Source organism: Apteryx mantelli, chromosome 2 (genome assembly GCF_036417845.1).
Source record: "Apteryx mantelli isolate bAptMan1 chromosome 2, bAptMan1.hap1, whole genome shotgun sequence".
NCBI lineage: Eukaryota > Metazoa > Chordata > Aves > Apterygiformes > Apterygidae > Apteryx > Apteryx mantelli.
In genome coordinates, this window is record NC_089979.1 from 168,628,026 (window position 1) to 168,647,648 (window position 19,623).

General features: G+C 41.6%; 1 protein-coding gene across 1 annotated transcript in view; it reads right to left on the minus strand.

The window, feature by feature from the left end:
• Nucleotides 1-19,623, minus strand: part of LOC136991349 (obscurin-like) — a 157,830-nt gene that overhangs the window by 52,788 nt on the left and 85,419 nt on the right. The window contains exons 53-72 of the mRNA XM_067292216.1: nucleotides 17,923-18,195; nucleotides 16,740-17,027; nucleotides 14,932-15,204; nucleotides 11,541-12,896; nucleotides 10,650-10,928; nucleotides 9,770-9,848; nucleotides 9,269-9,387; nucleotides 8,139-8,336; nucleotides 7,390-7,422; nucleotides 7,185-7,283; nucleotides 6,512-6,730; nucleotides 6,120-6,186; nucleotides 5,207-5,235; nucleotides 4,764-4,898; nucleotides 3,800-3,939; nucleotides 2,873-3,073; nucleotides 2,448-2,530; nucleotides 1,526-1,699; nucleotides 956-1,115; nucleotides 457-573 (exon numbers count right to left, since the gene is read on the minus strand). Of these exons, the coding sequence (XP_067148317.1) occupies nucleotides 457-573; nucleotides 956-1,115; nucleotides 1,526-1,699; nucleotides 2,448-2,530; nucleotides 2,873-3,073; nucleotides 3,800-3,939; nucleotides 4,764-4,898; nucleotides 5,207-5,235; nucleotides 6,120-6,186; nucleotides 6,512-6,730; nucleotides 7,185-7,283; nucleotides 7,390-7,422; nucleotides 8,139-8,336; nucleotides 9,269-9,387; nucleotides 9,770-9,848; nucleotides 10,650-10,928; nucleotides 11,541-12,896; nucleotides 14,932-15,204; nucleotides 16,740-17,027; nucleotides 17,923-18,195 (4,322 nt within the window). The remainder of the gene's footprint in view (nucleotides 1-456; nucleotides 574-955; nucleotides 1,116-1,525; nucleotides 1,700-2,447; nucleotides 2,531-2,872; nucleotides 3,074-3,799; nucleotides 3,940-4,763; nucleotides 4,899-5,206; nucleotides 5,236-6,119; nucleotides 6,187-6,511; nucleotides 6,731-7,184; nucleotides 7,284-7,389; nucleotides 7,423-8,138; nucleotides 8,337-9,268; nucleotides 9,388-9,769; nucleotides 9,849-10,649; nucleotides 10,929-11,540; nucleotides 12,897-14,931; nucleotides 15,205-16,739; nucleotides 17,028-17,922; nucleotides 18,196-19,623) is intronic.

Sequence of the window (19,623 nt, forward strand, 5' to 3'; positions counted from 1 at the left end):
TACAGTCTGGAAATTGCTTATTTTTATAACAGATCTGTTGCTGAGTGTGTAGCAATTTCTCCTTGTTATGGATATATACATACATACATATATATATATATATATACATGGGTGTATATGTATGCACATATCCATACCTACGTGTATAAACATTTTATGTGTATGTGCATTTGCGCGCGCACATGTACATATATTTAAAGATCATTCGGATAAAGCTTGTTGATCTTTATGGAGTTGGAAACTGTGAACCTCTCCCTGAATTCATATTTACAGAACGCTTTAGAGATCACCATCACTGGTCCAAATTACAGTCCTTCTCACTCAAGCATCTTTCAAGCGGAGTTACAACAGGATGAACGCAGAGAATATGAAAGGAGAATGAAGTCTTCTTCCTCAGAGGCTACACCAAGCAGAACATAAGCCTATTAGATAAAAGTGTGTAACAAAAGCTCCTACCTTGATAATAGTCTGATACTGCTGGATCCTATTTATGGGTTTTTCCAGGTAGTGCTGCAGTGGTGGGACAAGTGGCTGCGAAGGATCTTCAGTAGCTAAAATTTCATCTGTATATCTCTAAAGAAATATATACAAGAATGAGGAAAGATTGAGATAAAGTTTTAGAGAAACTAAAATTTAGAGTTTGACTTTTTTATATGACTAATAGCATTTCCTCAAGTTCCTATATTTAATACAACTTTCACCATATACTGTTAACAGTGACATAATCATGTACATATTCATATCTATATAATCTTTATAATATTCATAAGGACATACTGATTGTGTCTACTAGGAAGAGCTAGACAGTAAATACAAAACTACTGTATTTGACAATGATTTCCCATGAAAATATTTAATAATCCTCTTTGGGATCATATTTGAATTAATGCCTATATTTCACGATACAGTGGGTTATCGGATGCACGTTCGGTAGGTACTTGGGCTACTGTTTTACCTTGTAGAAATCCTGGACAGCTTTGCTGACAACAACTGACTCAGCCTGTATCCGCCCCACCAGGTACTGGATGTACTTATCAAACTCTGCCTCGTGCTTAATAAAGCACATGGCCACGTCATCATCAGTGTCACATTTCTGCAAGTCTCGGAGGTAGACACTGCAGAAGGGAAAAAAAAGACCTCTGAGGATCAGGTGATGGAATAAGGCTAGCACACCGTCCCAGCAGCCAGACTTTTAAACCAGGCAATCTCAGGTTAATACAGATTAAAGGAAGGACTGAGGGAATGAAGGATATTGCCGTGTTTAACACTTCTCAATTAAATTCACTCAAAAGGGTAAGAAATAAGCAGGACATGAGAAGTCTTGAAGCCCTGGGGACTCTTACAGGAGTCCCAGCCCTGTGCTCTGACTTAAGCAATGCCATCATATCTCATCCTAAAATGCCCATCGACTCTTTTACACCCCAAAACTGTCAGTGCTCCACATCCTTTATAGCCTCCATAGTTACTGTAGCTCTGACACCAGGTACAGAAGCTATCCTTCTGTCTCAAATGAAGGGATGCCCACCTGGAATGGAAACGAGCAATATCATCGATGTTTCTGAAGATGGTGGATTTCTGACTGGAAACAGCTCCTGGGACGTTGCGACAGGTCTCAGTGTACTTGAGGTGATGAGTCTGGAAGAACTGTAAATCTTGAATGTAATCCTCTTCTGAGATCAGCAACTCCTGAATAACAATGCTGAAGGGGAGACAAACAGGTGATAAGAAAGCGCAGAACAATCAGCACAATTATTTTTGACATGTCTCTAAAACAGAGATGAACATTTGGTCAGAGGACTCCTTTGAGTAGGTTGACTAGATCTCCCTGGACTATAAAGGGATTTTAGACACTCTGCTTACAGATAGGCACCTACATTACAGACATGTACAGCTGGGCCAGATGAAACTGAGTGCGAGCAACAGGAGGACCTGTGCAGAGTAGACAGCAGCAACTTAGATGGCACGTTATGGAACCAGCAAGATGTTACAGAGGCAAATATCTCTATGACAGCACACTCAGTAGCGCGCTGCACTGCAAGGGAGTAATACACAGCTGAGCAATACAAGTTTGTAGCTGGTCTTCCTAGAGCACTTCCACTCCCTCTTTAGACATCGTGCTCAAATCCAGAGCATCCCAAAGTACAGAGGTACTTAAAAGAGACAAAACAAGTTTAAGATTTTTGTGAAATCGGAGAGCCTCCAGAAGGACATCACGGAAAATCCTCCTTTCAAGCCCACCTTCCAGTATGATTTCAATTGGCTGAAATTTTTCCAAGCTGAAATCACTGGCAAAGCAAAAGTTGCGAGAATCAAGTGAGGGAAAAGGGAGATGGCAGGCCTCAGTGATACAGAAAGGGTGACTCAGGCGGGACCTAGACACCAACATTCATGTTAGTTCAAACAGCAGCAAGGCTAAGCGGTGCCTGTACAATCCGACAAGTGCTTACGTCAGCTTCCTTTTGTATTCATCTTCAGAAACGCATTCTCCAGGGAATTCGGGAGCTTCTGTTGATCCCCACTCTGGTGACAACTACAATACAAGAGAAAGGACATGTTATTCTTCTCGGTTAACAGTGCTTTTGCCAATACGCACAGAGGAATATCCCTCAAAGACCCCTAATCCCTCAGCAATCCCTAATGCAGCAGTGTGAAACTTCTTTCTTGCTTGCTGGAGACTGATTAGGTCTTTCAAGCCCAGGCACCCCTCCACACACACAAAAACATAGTCTAATCAAAACATGAAAAAGCCCCATCATGTTACAGACCCCTTCAATGACCTCCTCACCCTTCACTTCAGTTTAAAGGGATGGCTCTAAACTGCAGGAGAAAGAAGCAATTTTACATGAAAAATAAACATAGGACGATCAATTACCTTTAATTTCTTGTCCAGATAAGCTGGAGATACCCAGCCCTGTCGGGAGGGGCTCGATTTTGTGGGTTTAGTCCTGACTAGCCACTTCAGTGGATGAGCTGAATCAAGGACTTCCACATATTGCCCTTCCTTCAAAGTGATGGCCTCCTTGTCAGGAGCAGCAGGCACAAAGTCAGCGGTGACCATGTAGACGTCAAAGATCTGCACGCATGAAATGACAGTTATTTTGAGCTCTGAAAAGGGAATACAATACCATATCGCCTTCAGAACCTAAGTGTGCTCATCTGCGTTTAATGTTTTATTCTCCAACCCTTGTACGGCAGAGAATCACTGTTTACTTTTTACAAGGTGGCAAACTAAGTCTCAGAAAGGCTCTGGACATATTTTCAAAACATTCTGCAGTATCTTGGATTTACATCATGAAACAGTGAATTTTGCTCCCAAGTCAAAACAAACAGTGGTCCTGAAAATGTCAGAATAGGTCAACATTGCTAAAGGTTTAATTTTTTTAAAAAAACTGTTTGAAATGAACACCTAAAAAAGTTCAGATTTCCACCAAATAGTCATTTTTCACAGGAACAACTTCTCAATAAAATTCTTCTGACAAACTCTATCTGAGGCTGCAGAAAATCAAGCTCTGACTTTCTGAAGCTAAGCCATGAAAAAAAGAAACAACTGCTGAATAATGGCTCTGTTTTGACCATATTGACTTGAACAATTTGTTCAAGATCACATAGTGAGCATCAGAATCTTGTTCTCCAGTGCTAGGTCTGTGCTCTGTATCACAGGGCCCATACTTAAATACCAGTCTCTACTAAAGTGAGATAGATCCCATAAAGTAGGATGGAGATCCTTAAAACACAAGCGATTGAGCATTCTAAATAACTGTTTTTCCTGGTATCAAACTGGTCCATAAAGATAACATACCTCCCCTCGGGAATCCCCATCTTCAGATTCAGAGGAGGACTCCTGAGCAACCGATGAAGGCCTGGATCGACCATGGCGAGGAGATGCAGAGGGAGTTTTGGATTCATCGTCACTATCTGCACCTGGTACTCGAAGTGTGGCTGAAAAGCAGAGCGACAGGGAAGCGTGAAATGCAGCTCTTGTATTTGAACATGAGTCAGGTCTATACTAACTTTTAATTTAATAAAATTAAATATTTGCTGAGAAGAGCACTTGCAGCATTTAGTGCAATTGCCTATCGATATTTAGGACTGCATAAACAATTAGAATGCTTTAATGCATGAGGTTACATGCTTATCGCAGTAAAAATATCTGTACAAGAGGTATGACTTCATCTTTGCTTCAAGATAAAATCCTACTACAAGAGAATCAATCTACCACATACAAAACAAACCAGAATTTTTCATTTTAATTTAACAAATCATTAGTTTACTGCACAGCTATACACACAGTTTTCAGCCTGGACTTGATTTTAAAATCCCATTGTGAACTACAACTCAAATTAAGATGGGGAAAGCCTGCAAAGCAGGATTGCTTTCAGATTCAGCAGTGATGCATTAACTTAACAACTCGAAATACCCAAGATGCACAAAACACACTTCCATTTTTACAGTTGCCCTCCACCTCAAGTTCACATTTACTCCTGCTTATTTAATTAAATACTATATGTTTAAAAAGAACATTAGCCTTGTCAGTTTATTTTAAGAGCTTTTTTTTTTCGTTCAAAATTGTGGGTGAAGATGTAGCAGCTTGGATAGGTTCTGGCTAAAAATTCTCAGACCTAAACATTCACAAATACTTATGCAGGATGACTGTCTCAGAACCCGCTTCACAAATCTCACTGATATTTAAAGATCAAATGAAACCTAAAAAGAGCTTGCATCATTTTCTGTATTACTTCAATTGCATTTGCCAGGTCACTTACCTTGACTTATTTTTGCAGATACCATTTCTGAGATACGGGAGGTGAGTTTCTGGAAGAACTCTTCTGTCCCAACATCGGCTAAGGAAACAGGGCTTTGGGGTACACCTTCTTTACCAGCTACACCATCAAGATCTCCTGGGAAAGAAAGAACTTTCTATTAAGCATGCAATACTTCACTGAAAAGTCAGCTTCTTTAAATAACAAAAGCTTCTCTAGAAGCAAAGTCTAATTTTCTTCACTTCTCCTGCTTCTAAACCTGTGTTTGCTCATATTTCCTCCAAATAATTCACCCCTGAACAGAGAGCAGTCCTGAAAAGTTCCAATATTTCAGGAACTTATAAGAGGAAAAAGAACAAAAATAGGTGGTGATAATGAAATATGTAGACCATCCGAGCTGCAGATATGGAAGGTAGGAGTAGTTCATATAAAATAGCTTCTCTTACCTATTCTTGCTTCAGAGGGATGAACAGCTCTGGAAAAAGGAAAAAAAATAAAAAAAAAGAGTAAAGCAGGATTAGAAGTTAAAATGAAAAATCATGGCAATTTGGGTGGGATTTATGACCTTTAAAAATTATTTATTTATATCAGGCCTTTAAGGAAATAGCATCTGAGGTTTTTTTTGTTTTTTTGTTTTTTTTTTTTTTTAAACTTTCAGAGAAGGATTAGGACATCTGAGCTTGTTTACGTGAAGAAACTACTACAAAGTCAGCAAGGGTATAAATTTTCACAGTACAAGCTATCTGCCCTAAATCTCTGCACAATGCTGTCAGTACACAGGAAGCACGAGGAAGCTCACTCCACTTTCACAAAGCAATAAATTACATATCTCCAAATATGTCTAATAAAGGCCAGGTACATCCATGTGCGAGATTGCAGTGGAAGAGCTGATTTCACACTGGAGCTTTCTTCATAGCAAATTCCCTGTGCAGACAGTCCCCCAAATCAGCCATAAAACTCAAATGTTAACAGGCAAGCTTGATGCTGTAATAAATAACGTTTCGGTTGAAAGCTACCAAGTTTTATCAAGATTGTAGCAAACAGAACATTTGTAGAGTAATATCAGCTATAAACCCTTGGTAAGTACAGACTAGTGCCAATTAGGCCAAGTAGGACTAATTTCCTCTGGTTTTCACTTAAGATCCTTTTGTAGGCAATGGAGAGAGAGAGATGGACACCTCCAGAGAGCAAGCAGACCCTTAGGAAGGGAAATTCATCCTCTGGGAGTGCCCATCGCTCTCCATTGGCTCCAGAAGTCCGGTCAAGTCTTTTAGGCTGGATATATTCTAGAAGTGAAAGTGTGCTTAAGTGGATCCCACTCTTCAGAACGTGCTTCAAGCTGGGCAGACAAACACTTACCCCAGGGTGGTCATTATGGCTTCTGATACCATCACGTGCTCCTGGGTCAGAACTTCAGCCTCTTTCACTGCAAGGTCAGGGTTTATCGTTAGAGGACAGAAAACAAAGAGTATTTTTTTATGTATTTACTGTGGGGCACATTTTCTAGACATGGGTTCCTGGAAATACCAGAGTAGTGAAGCTGTCCTGCTAGCAGCTCCTGACCCAGGGCACAAACTCCCACTCATATGATGCAAACACACTTCGTTCCCCTCCCTGTCCATACAGATGCATTTCTCCACCCTGCTAGGTTATGATTTGTGTCATTTCCTTATCAGTCACATTTATTTTTCTCTTAGCCACTGCATGAAAGGCAACGCAGAAAATGTGCTTCTACTGCAAGAAAGACTTACCATCTGCAACTTCTAGGGTGGCAGTGCAGATGGACTGGCCAGCCTTGTTGGTAGCAATGCATGTGTACGGCCCACTGTATTTCTTTTTAACATCCAACAGGATTAGACTGTGATGCATGTTTGAACTGGCGAGTTTATACCCAGGAGTGTCGGGTTTGATCCAAAGGATGTCTTCCTGAGACTCTTCTTTCAGCCAAGTGATAGTTGGCAGTGGATATCCTAAAGGAAAACGAATACAAGGAGCTCTAATTTTCCTAACAGTGTTACTCCTTTCTTACAAGCCTCAAGAGCCATGCTGTAACAAACGCTGCTTTTGACCTGTTTTGTGATCCTTTTACAGCAGTAACAGTCACGGTATACAATGAAGGAACACATACCGTTCTACAGCACACTCCTCTAAGGACATTAAAGCACTGTATAAAACCAGTTAACCAACATATCTTCATAAGACTAGTAACTATTATTATGCCTGTTTTTATAGATAGGAAAATGGAAGTGAAGTTGAGTTGGATGCTTTGCTATGAGGCACACGAAGTCTCTTACAAAGTCGGAACTAGCGCCCCGGACTTCAGATTCAATACGCTAGATCAAGTTACAGTGAATTGGCCCAAAGAGAGACAAGAATGCGTCATGAAACTATGCAATTTAATTGTTATGTAGCTAGACCACTTACCTTCAACTTTTACAGAAAATGTGATGCTTGCACCTTTCTTAACCTTTTTATTAGTAAATCTTTCCAGGAACCTTGGTGGTATCAGCTGCTCATGGGCATCTGAAAACAACATTATTGGTGAAACATGGTTACACCTTCTGTGTGAGTTAAGACTACCTGAAAAATTTCTAGGGGTTCTGTTACCATCTGCTATGGAGCCTCTCACCTGTTTCTGGTGGTTCTTCTTTCTCATCAGGTCCTGTGAAACAGGGAAGAAAGACAAAATTACAAATATGTTTCTGTCCATGAGTTTCAAAGAAAAAAACGTGATTCCAGGGGATTACTAACCGCAGGACACACTGCACAGAAATATTAGTTCTGTTAAAATGTTATGCTTTTTCTAAAGTATATTTATGAATAAAAATACCAAGAATAGTCATATAGCATGGGAATGGATTTTGTTTCAGTTTTCCATTACTAATATTACACACGCTTACAAAGATAATTTTCATAAACTACAACTCACCCCTACCAAGCTCACCTAATTAGTAATTCCAGAAGAATTATGCTAATAAATACAAATACACATAATCATCTCTGCAAACACCTACTTCCACAACTCTCAAAATTTGTTAGTATTGCTGCAGTGTCTTACTGGAACAGCCACAAGTTTGATTCGCAGAAGGCCCTCAGTTTTAGTAAAATTAACCGTTAAAGTTGGTGAAGTTAGGCAGGAACGAAATCTGTGTACTTGAGACCACAATCAGGCCTTGGAGAAGCGACATGTCTAACCTTAGGGGTACACTGTAAACTTACAGGTGAACTAAGAATAAGATACATCATGTTTTAACCACAGACTTCCTCATCTCCCTTGACTTACATTGGTAGGCTTTTTCAAGAACAACCACCATATAAAACAGAGTGAGTCATTGGAATAAAGATAATCAGGAGCCAGGACATGCCAAAAAAATCTACCTTTGACTACCAGCCTGGCTGATGAATATGCGGAACCAGCAGAGTTAATGACAAATATTGAGTATTGGCCAGCATCAGCCTTGGTGACATTGAGAATTTCCAGGGAGTGGAATTCTCTTTTATCAATCTTCAGGATACGGTCCGAGGCACTTAGTGGCTGTCCATCTTTGAACCAATAGAGGCGAGGCTCTGGGTACCCTGCAGGCAGCAATTACAGATGCAGAGAACGGAACGTATTAGCAGTGACCATTTTGGAACATCTCCACCCAACCACATGCTTCAGAACAGTTGAGGAAACCTCAGATCTGCCCAGTGCTATCGTTTTGAGGGTTCGCCCCGTTAGAAATCACTGCCAAATTTATTCAATTCTATTTGTTTGTTGAAGGTTTTTTCCTTTCTCTTCATTTTCTGACACTCCCTGTACTTGCTGCATATCCAAATACTTTCCAGGTTGGAAAGGTAATGCTCAGGCCCGATTTGCAACATACACAAAGCCAAACACTGAAATCCCTAGCGAAGCAAAATGTGGACCTAAGTCACCCTTGGTTTGTATCACAACTTCAACACCCGCTCCAAGGACACTGAAGGCAAAACAGCTCTCGCCATTTTAATAGGCAGCAATAGGAAAAGCAGGAGAATCCCTACCTCTCCCTACCACTGAGAGCAGAAAGAAGTTTTTGCAGTTTTTAGCCTGTAGCAGCGACTCCCTCATAACAGGGTAAGACAATGCTGCAGAGAGGGAAGATGAGTCTAGGACTCATCACTAGTTCCTAGCCCAGGACTGTTTCATTTATTAAAGTGAATAAAGAGATATTCTCGCTTTTTCATTCCTTATTGCTTCTGCATAACTAGTGTGCTCAGAGAATTACAGGACTCAGTTTTCAGCACCATATGCCTGTAATTATGCCTGCAGATATGGGCACAAAATAGGCCACTTTATCTCCCTGTGTCTGCTGCAGAACCCAAGGTTCATCAGCACATACATATTCTTCTAGCTGGCTTATGCAAAAATGGTGCAAGATGAACAGACTGGGAGCACAACTGTGGAAGAGCGCATCAGAAAACCTTGTCCAGCACTTCGCTCCGACAGCAAACCTGGAACAACACAAAGTGTTGTGGCCTCCCCTCACCTTTCACTTTCAGGTGAAATTTTGCCAAAGATGCTCCAGGTGCCACGTGAATATCATGAAGCTCATCGAGGATCTGAGGCAATTGCTCCTCTTCAGTGGTAGACTCCTCCTGCTCGCGGCTAAGAAGCAATTAGAGGTAGAAAGAAGAAAGTCACCGAGACAGCAAAGGGTTAAGGAAATCAGGATCGCCTATTTCAGGTTAATTCATTCTGTGCGTTTTGTCATCACAACAGCACATGCAGTACTATATATCATTAAAAGCAGTGGAGAAATCCCCAGGCTCGCTTGAAAGCAGCAGGGCAAATTAGCCCATGATAAATGTCCAGCTGCAGTAGTTACTCTAACTGGAATCTCATCTCATCTGACTGTTCCTTATTACATTAAACTGGCCCTGCCAGGTACAGCAAAAACAGACTCAGTATTTCCACGCAGAAAGCAACATTACAGAAATATATTGATCTTACCGAGTCAGAAGTTACAAAGAACTAGAGTTAGATTTACCTTGAAATATACTCTTTGGCACTGTAGTAGGAGGAAGTCTCTGTTGCATCTGCTGCTGTCTCATAGTCAGTACTGGTCACTGTTAAAGAGAAAAAATATTTTAGATAATCTGAAGTTTGAAACTATTTCATCTTATAATAATTACAGCAATTAGAGCTAACAGTTTCCAAACTCGGAGGAATAGTTTTTGCTGATCTCCCTTATTAAAAATCCGTTATTTCACCTACACAACCATTGCACCATGGCAGTGTTTCCAAAGGTAGCTAACTATCGCTCTTTTCAAGATCCAGCACGGATGCTTCAGGAGATAGTCAGAAGGGCTTCCTAAGGGGAACATCTAGGCCACCTTCTCTGTCGCCTCTCTGGTGTTCGGAGCCTCAGAGAAATCCCAGCGAACTGGGTATGGTCTATAGTAAGATGCTTCTCTGACCCTTAGGAATAACTGGGCTCTGCTCTGCAACTGAGCAGCTCACCCATACTAGTGACATCCACGTTGTCCTTATAATTAACACTTGTACCATCATTATCATTTTATTAACACATTTACAATATCCTAGCAGAAACATTTTAAAAAGTAGCTTGATAGCACTTCCATATTTCTTCATTTTGCTTGTAGAAACTGTTCAGTCAGCCAATCCAGAATAATATATGCTCTTTAGTAAAAGGGCATCCACAGCACTCTAAGAACCAGACTCAGTTGAAAAGCTGCATTTCTGGTGCAAAGAAAATTTTGGAGGCTTTTCCCCCCCATTTGTTGGGGGAAACCCAAGAGGTTCATTTTTAAAAAAAAATGTAAATAGCATTTTTCTTAAAAAATATTTATCCCCCTCTAAGCATGACCCCTTTCCTCTGGCTTTCCTACAGTTATTTTGAGACTTACAGTCCACTCGAAGCTCAGCTTTGGTTGAAGCAACACCCATGTTGTTTTCAGCAAGGCAACGGTAAACACCCATGTCAGCAGGGACCACAGCCGTGATGATCAGCTGATGGCACCCTTCCTGGTCCTCGTTGATCATGTAATGGTCATTTTCTTCAATTGCTTTCCCATCCTTGAACCAGCGAACCGTGGGGAGAGGCTTGCCAATGACAATACAGTCAAAGCTGACTGGATATCCGTCTTGGACCTCTTGGTTTTGAAGCTCAGTCATGAACATGGGGGCTAAATCCAGAGTAGTTAGGGGAGAAGAAAGGAAAAATTGGGTTGCGTTAGATGTATTTTAGGAGCGCTTCTGCCCAGTGCCAGAAGACTTCTGCTTCGCAGGTTTTTAAATAACAGAGTGATATCTTTTCTCCATGACAATAAAGGTCAAGTAGAAACTCCCTGACAAACACTAAGAAAAAATTCCCCTGGACTGCCAAAAGTATTGAAATCTCACAGCTGCAAACTATATATCACCCCAGTTCTTCCCCTTGACAAAATGTCTTTTGTCCCTCTTTAAGGGCTGTTCTGAAAACTGTTTAATTAACTTAAGTATAGCAATAAAAGCATTTATAGCTATATTATTATAATAGTGGAAATTGCTACTACAAAAGCATCTTTACAGAAAAGTGAGAATTTTGCAACCCCCTGCCCCAGCACTGACCTCCCTCCTCTCCCCAAAAATGAAAAAGAAAGAAAAATTTCATCTATTTTTTCAAAAGTGCAAAGATTTCCAGAAAATATCTGCATGAAATGAAAAACAAAGGTTTAAGTTATTCACAAGTAAAAAAATAACATCCTGACCTGCTCCAGATACCTTTTTCAAAGAAAGAATGAGCTTGCTTTACTCACCTGTATCAGAAGTCAGTAAAGGTGGGGGAGGTCTTGCTACTGGTGGTACAAACTTCCCGACGGCGGGTGGTGTTGCTTTCCCAATACGCAATTCCATTTTTTTAGGGCCTTGTTCCAAAATGTCAATTTCCACAGGGATTCCCAGGGCACCAAACATCTCTCTGAATCGAGTGGCTGCAGTTTTTGCCTCAGACAAGATTTCAAACTTGATGTAGATGTACTGGTCGTCCTCACGATACGTCTGATGGTCCACCACCTCTACGTCCCCTTCATCTGCACTGACAAAGAGCTCTTCCTCCACGTCAGATATCTCCGTTGAGATCTTGGCCTTGAAGAGTCTGTGAAGCCTCCTTCCTGCTTTACGGAAAGCATCATCCAGCTCACTGCCAGACGAGCTCTCAGTCTCACTGTCAGTGGTATGTTTAACTTGCTTCTCTTTACGAATAAGTTGAGGTTCCTGACTGCCGATCGTCACCTTAGCACTGTGTGAAACTTTGCCAAATTTATTAGATGCCTCGCACGTGTATTTACCCGCATCTTTCATATCCAGGCCAGTGATAATCAAAGAGCAGGTCCCATCACTGTAATTGTCTATGTGATAGTAGCGACCATCTGAAAGCTCTTCCCCGTCTTTCAGCCAACAGACTTTCATGTCACTTTTGCTGTGGGCCACACACTCAAGGTGGAGAGTGCTTCCAGGCTCACCAGAGAAATCTTTGAAGGTCTCAGCAAACACTGGGCACTCCTGTTGCTTCATCTCCTTCCTGACTTTGTAGCCTTTGAAAGCAGCCTGGATCTTTACAGCTGCCTTGTTCATGGAAGGATCATCTAAATCCGTTATTTCTGGTTCAGCTGGCTTAGCAGCTGGGACCGCCACAGCAGTCTCCACACTGGATTTCTCCCACTGCTTCCATAACTTGCCTGTGGAGCCCGATTGAACCTTGCTAGTAACGCTGACACTTGTCTTCCCAGCTTTCTTGAGGTAGTTGACTCGTGAAGGAGTCCCAGCTCTAGACTCATCATCTGAACTTGTGAAAGAGAAATCTGCTTCTCCAGTCCTAGCCAGCTCGTCACATGTGGAGTATTCCTCTGAGTAACAGTGAGACATCTCCGCTTCTTCCTTCTTCAGTTTCTGAAGTTTCTCATCCTCTTCAGGCACCTCGCTGATGGAATCCAAGGTGGGCTCCCGGCTCATGCGGCGTTTCTTGGCCAGAGCTTCCCACAGCAGGTGAAGGTCTCCCTCCTGAGCAGCCTCAGGGGGCAAGCTGGGCTGGACATGTCCATCCACCAGCTCTTCCGGTTGGCTTGCGCTGGGTGCTTCCCTGGCGATCTCTTTTAGCAATGCTACAGTAGGAACTGAGGAGAATTAGATTGGTGAGATGTTAAAAGACAAAGTCTATGATTAAGCCCTGAGAAAGCACATGGAAATATCATACTAAAGTCTCGACAGAAGAATATCAGTGGCACTTAATTAAACATTAAGTTGGGAACAAAATATAAATTTAATATACTGGAACAGGTTGCTCGGAGAGGTTGTGGAGTCTCCACCTTTGGAGACACTCAAAACCCTACTGTACAAGGTCCTGAGCAACCTGCTCTAGCTGACTCTGCTTTGAGCAGGTGGATTGGACTAGGCTATCTAGAGATGTCCCTTCCAACCTCAACTATCTTAGGATTCTATGCATGTACATAAAATATGGCCAAATATCAACTTTTTTTTTCTTCCTCATGCATTTGAACCCAGTAAACCAAATTCTGTCGCTCTTTATGTTCATGTCTAATTCCATTTCTTGTATGTAGTCATAGTCCAAAACTGTAAGCTATCCAGCATTTGGCTAGACTCATGTTTTGAAAACAAGAGCTTGCAATTTGGCCTTGGAAAACCCACGGAAGTGCACAAGCTACAAGGTGAGGCAGAGAAGTGAATGGAGTTCCATGTCTTTTCCCTCATTCTACTCTACACATCTGCCCAGGGCTGCAGAAAAATATTTCAATTTCAAAGACATAAACAAACACTATTTTTTAATCTCCTGATGAGTTCTCAGTTTTACTAATGCCTCCAGGGAAATGCGATGTTGATTGTGTATTGTCTGAATTACCGCATAGAAGAGTTTTTGATCTCTAAAGCCTCTGCGTAAAAAAACAGTGGCTTTGTCCTTTCTGTTGCAGCTGTCTTTTATTTGTGAAATACATAAACACTCTCATGGAGAACAATAGAAGTGCCAAAGCTTTTGCTAAAAATAATAATCATCCAGCCCAAGAGAGTATGATTCACACTTGGATATGGAAAATAACACACACAACTAGATTAACACTGATAGTCTTTCAATGGGAGACCTCAATAAGTTCTTGATCTCAAGTGAGGGCACGACAGAAATACATAGATTTTTGCTTTTGTTTTTTAAGAAATCTACCCATCACTGTTTCTTCCTCAGGTATCTTAATCTGCCCATGCATTTTAACCAATTAAGCTCGTTTTGTAAAGAATGAACAAACAGCTGCATTCACAATCTATCCAGTACTGTCAGGTCTTTCTCTTCATAGTGAGATTAGTGTGATTCACTTAACCTAATCGTAGCCAACTAAAAACCAGACATTTAGTATAAGCCAATTTTCTTGGTTCCTTTTGTAGCCAAAGGAGAAAGAAGATCCAGCGTGTAGAAAAAGATGTATAACTGCAAGTGTCTCCCACGAGCTCGCACCTATGCTCCTGTTGCAATTGCTGAGTATCTAGTTAGGACAGTCAGTGGAGCACGGAAAGCAATTCAGCTCACCCTATTTTAAAGTTAGACAGGGCTCCACTGACTGTCTTGAACAGTTCTCCACTGGTTGTAATGGGAGCTGAGACATCCATCTCACATGGAAACATCTGCCTGGAGATACCTATGCTCAAATGTCTAAGTCTGACTCACTCTCTGGGACACAGTGAGTTGCCTAAACATCAGGGGGGGAAAAAATTGCCTCCCAGTGAGCTTATAGCAATAATGATCTAGTGATCATTATTAAGCTTACGGAAACAAAGAGCTATACAAAACAATCGTAGTGATTAGTTTTGGTCAGAGTTCAGCCCAGTGCATTATAAAAAGACTGTATTATTCCAACTTAACGCAATTTTCTCTCTTCTTTCAAAGTTTTGTTTTTATTCTAAGCTAGGAAGCGTTGAGGACTTTGGTGACAATGGGTATTTGTTAAGGTGGAAAATATCAGGAAAATCTTATCTGAACAGCTCAAAGCTATTACAGATTCAGAAACATACTGGGCAACACAAAACAGGGATAACGATTCTTTGTGGATTTGAGAGACAACATGTAAAGGAAAATGAATTCAAGACCAAACTGCTGAGATGTCCCTGAGCAGAACTGATTTAAGGTCACAGGAATGCACTCTGTACCTCCAAGACACAGGCTGGTAACAGATTTGACTTCTGGAGAAACCATGCAGGTGTACGTGTCCTGATCTTCAGGTTTAAATTCATGAATAATGAGTATCTGCTTTTTTCCATCAGAGAGGATTTCGTATCTCCCTCCAGCTTGTATTTGTTCTTCTCCTTTGAGCCATGTCGCTGTCTCTTGGATTTCACTTGATAACTTGCACTCCAAGCGAGCCACCTCCCCTTCTGATACTGATCCTCCCACCAAAGGATGAGTGACTGTAAGTGGAGGCTCTGTAATTATTAAAAAAAAAAAAAGAAAAAAGAAAAAAGGAGGGGACAGGAATTAATACAATATATCATAAACTGGCTTTAAGGTGCTCCAGATCACTCTGTAGAATAACTAAATATCCCATCCTTAACTTATAGATTCTTTGACTGTTGCAGACAATCAAAGAACGTGACTGGCAGCATCCAAAGTTCACAACTTCCAAAGATAATACCAAATTAATTGCACAAGCTCTCCCAGAGGTTAAACCAACTTCAGATAAATATATACATGCAGAAGTTGTTTCACTTTTCCTACTTCTGTATTTGGTGATCTTCATTTATCCAGCACAATGAACATTCAAGCAGCCCTAGATATCCTAGAAGATCGTAATGTTTAGAATGAGGAAGTTTTGAAGAAGTGACACAATAAAGAAAAAAAATAAAAAGAATAAAAGAGATTATTAAAAGCTGACTTCATCCCAATCTTGAAAGTAAAAGAAAACAGTATTTGCTCTCGGTCCTGAAGAATGAAAAATTCTCAAAAAGTGTAAAGATTTTCTCTAAATTTTTTTTCTATCTTCTTTACTTTGGAAGGAGTCCTGCCAATGATGTGCTGTTTGTATGACAGTGATATTCCAAATGAAGCCAAGACAAATCCATGAAACGTGCAGATGTTCAGCTGCCATTGATGGGGACCTAAAGCACACAGCTGAGCGCCCAAGAAGGAGCACAGTCCCGAACGTCACCTGCCCCTCTGCACATTTCACTGGGGTGAGGGGATCATTGCCCAAAACACCTTAGAGTTGTTGTAGACAAAGTGAGCGTATGCAGAGTTATGAGGGTGCAGCTGACACCCTGGAAGCTGTTATGTTGCAAAAACATCACCGTGTGCCTGAGCCCCAAGCAAAAGGGATTTTATTTATTTATTTTTTTATTAATATAGTCTCTTCCCTTTGAGGTACTTGCTGGGGACTCTGATATCACAGATGGCATCGCAAGAAAAGAAAAGAAACATTGGAAGAGCGGCTCTCCATCTCACTGTGTCTTCCAAAGTCTCACCAACAGCCACCAAAGGAACTGTCTCCTCCAGCACTCTCCTTCATGGGGGTTATTATATAAAGATATGCAAATAGTAGAACGAGAGAGAAAGATGGGTGAAGAAGACAACACCGCCCACCCACTGTGTAGGCACCCAGGGCCTCAGCTGCACCAGATGCATTCCAGCATGCCCCTTCTGCCTCATTCCATCTGACCTCCACCAGAAAAGAAACTCACGGTCACCAGACAAAACACGGATGCAGTGCAGGCCACACGACAGCTTGATGCAGTCTGGAGAAAATAAATTTTGAGCCCTAACAACGCAGCAAGTTTTGCTTCGCAGCAGCCCAGAACAATTTTTCCAAGCTAGTTCTCCTATACTGTGCTGGCAGCAAAGCACTGAAACACGTTGCAAAGTGGACTCTTCCAGGAGATCCCTGGAGCGGGTGAAGCAGGCATGCCATGCGAAACACAGGTCGACAGCAGCTCTCAGTCCTCCTGGGGGCACCTTTCCTTCTCACCTAGCTGCACCATTTGAGGGAAGTGCACCGGCTCACTGGCCCCGACTTTGTTTACAGCCGAGACGCGGAATCTGTAGGCTTCGCCCGGGGTGAGATGGTCCACCACAAACTCCGTGTTTGGAATCATGCCCTTGCTGCATGACTGCCAGCCAACACCTGGGATTTTCCTTTCAACGTTGTAGCCTAGGATGTCACAACCACCGTCGCTCAGTGGCTTGTACCAAGACAGAGTTACAGAGTGACTGTTCTTACTTAAAACTTCTGGTTCTTCGGGGGGGTCAGGGTGGGCTGAGGGCACAACAAAGTTCCAGTGATGTATAACATGAGCAATAGTGCTTTACGCTACAACAACCTGAGAGGCTTCTGCAAGCCACAAGAAGGAAGTGCAATGCATTCGGCACCCGTCTCAGTATGAAGCTGAGTGGCTACCTGCCTGTGACCACGACACACCTGCGCTGGACCGATCTATCTATGCTACTAATGACAAATAGTCATTTTCCAAGAGCCATCTCAGATACTTATGTCACATGTTATTATGATACTTTCCCACTACTTTTTCCCACCCAGCTGAAAACAAGATGTGTGTATGGCATTTACTGAGTAATGACCTGCCATCATATACTATAATGATCCAACAAATTATGGGGAAGTAAGGTCAACAGCTGTCCTTCTTTATTTTTATTTTTTAATTTTGGAGACCCCAAACATTTCTTTCCCCATGCAAACCTTGGGTGCACAGCTTCCTGTCTCTATTTACAGTCAAATTTTTACTTGAGTAGATTAGCACACCTCAAAGGGTTCTCTGCTGCCCCTGATAATTTTCCATACACATGAACTCTAGTTCAGCTCCCTCCAGCACCCACATGTTTGCAGAGGGTGGTGCTGAACTCTCAGTAATCTGATTTTCATGAGATTCTATGTTACATTTTATGAAAGACTGCAGCTAAGGAAACCTGGTGATCATCTCTAGCCTGATCTAATTTTCATGTGATGAGGTGAACTTTTTCTGTTTGAAGAACAAAGTTGCCCAGGAGCAGCATCTTCTCAGCCTAAGAATGCTAGCTTGGGACATGAGAAACAAATCAGTACAAAGCTTAGAAAATTTGATGCAGTACCTCAATACCAAAGTCTGAGATTTCAAGTGCCGTTGGGCTAGAAAGACAGAAACAATGTATGAACTTACCGATCACAGCCAACTTGGCTGATGCAATTGCTTCTCTGGAAGCAAAGGTCACCTCCCCAGAATGATGTGGTTGGGCTTTTTTCAGAATAAGTTCGTATTTATTTCCATCTGCTTGTACCTCCCAGTCCTCATTTGTTTGGATTTCTGTGTCATTGGAATACCAGGTAACTTCATTAATCGGCACCGCTTCACTCAGGACGCAGCTAAACGTAGCTTTGTCCCCTGGAGAGACTTCCACATCTGTGAGAGGCTGCAAGATCCGTAAGCGCCACCCTGCAGATAAAAACAGGTAATCAAGCCCTCAGGTACTGACATAAATGCCGGTAAGAGGTATTATGAGTATTTGTGTTGAATCTCTGGGCAGCCAGGCCTCCGAGACCAAGGAGACCATTAATAGAGAGGCTACATATGTCACTACAACAGATGGTATCCTTGGGGACTGCAACTTTCCGATACTTTCAGGAGTGAAAACCAATCCAGAAATGTCTTCCTTTTCCAAGTAGCAGAAAAATATATTGGAGAAACTTAAATGAACTTACAGAGCTTTCATTACTGAGAGTCACATATCTCTGACTGGAAACCGCTGCTTTCCTGTGTTTTCTTTACTGAACAATTTGTGAACACTGCCACAAAAATGCTGGGAACAGGGCAGCCTTTGCCATTTAGATTCAGTATCTCAGTGAGATAAGCATTTGCAAACACTCCGAAGATGCCTCTCTTCCTTACAGAGTACAAGAGGAATCGAGGACAAGTAGATTTATGCAGTTCACAGAATTGCCTGCAATTACCTAAGGTGAATCCTGGTTCTCATTCCTTGATGTAAATGGTAAATGCATAACCCAGAAGCACTGAAACAACTGACCCCCATAAAGGGTCATAAAGGAAGAGCTACCTCCCCCTTTCTCCAAAAATACAAAAATAACACAAAGTAAAAATAGCACCATGAAGTAACCATAGTTATAAAATCAAATGGAATAAAATACTAACTCAAAGATGGATTTGGTCCTCAGAGCTCAAGTGCTAGTCAAACCAGAGTCCAAACTCTCCCGAGACCCTAGAACACTAGGTCCTCAGCCTGCCGCTTTGCACATTTCTGAGTCATGAAAGGCATTTCAATTGGTTTCCTTTTTAAACCCAGATTCTCTAGCTATCACTTTTTTGCATGAAATCCCAAGAGTTACCAGAATGTGTCTATCATTTGCATGAACTCCCAAGGGTCACCAGAATGTCTGTATCACAAACCAGCTTCTTTTTGGAACTAAGTTAAACAGGAGAGGTCTAAGACAAATTGCTATTGGTTTTGTACCTAATTTGGCAATGCTTTTTAAGGAAGTAAATGAGGTAAGTGGATTTGACAGAGACTGCAGCACCACAGAGGCAGAGAATATTCATGCTGCCTGTGCAGTGTGCTCTTGTTGGAGAACTAGTGCCGAAGTGTATATATGGGTGTGCGCCCCAGTCACCGGCACTGGAGAATAGACCATAACAAAAACATCAAGAAATAACGGAGCTAAATCTACTCCTGATGCAATCAGATGCAACTGCGAAGGTTTGACAAGATTTACATTTGTTCATAGCAAGCCTCCATTTGATCTCAGAATTATCAGTACAAGCAGATGGGTTTAATGAAATGATAGATTTAATAAAATGTGACTAAGCAGAAAGCCCAAGCCAAACCTCCAGTATTCTGCAACTGATATC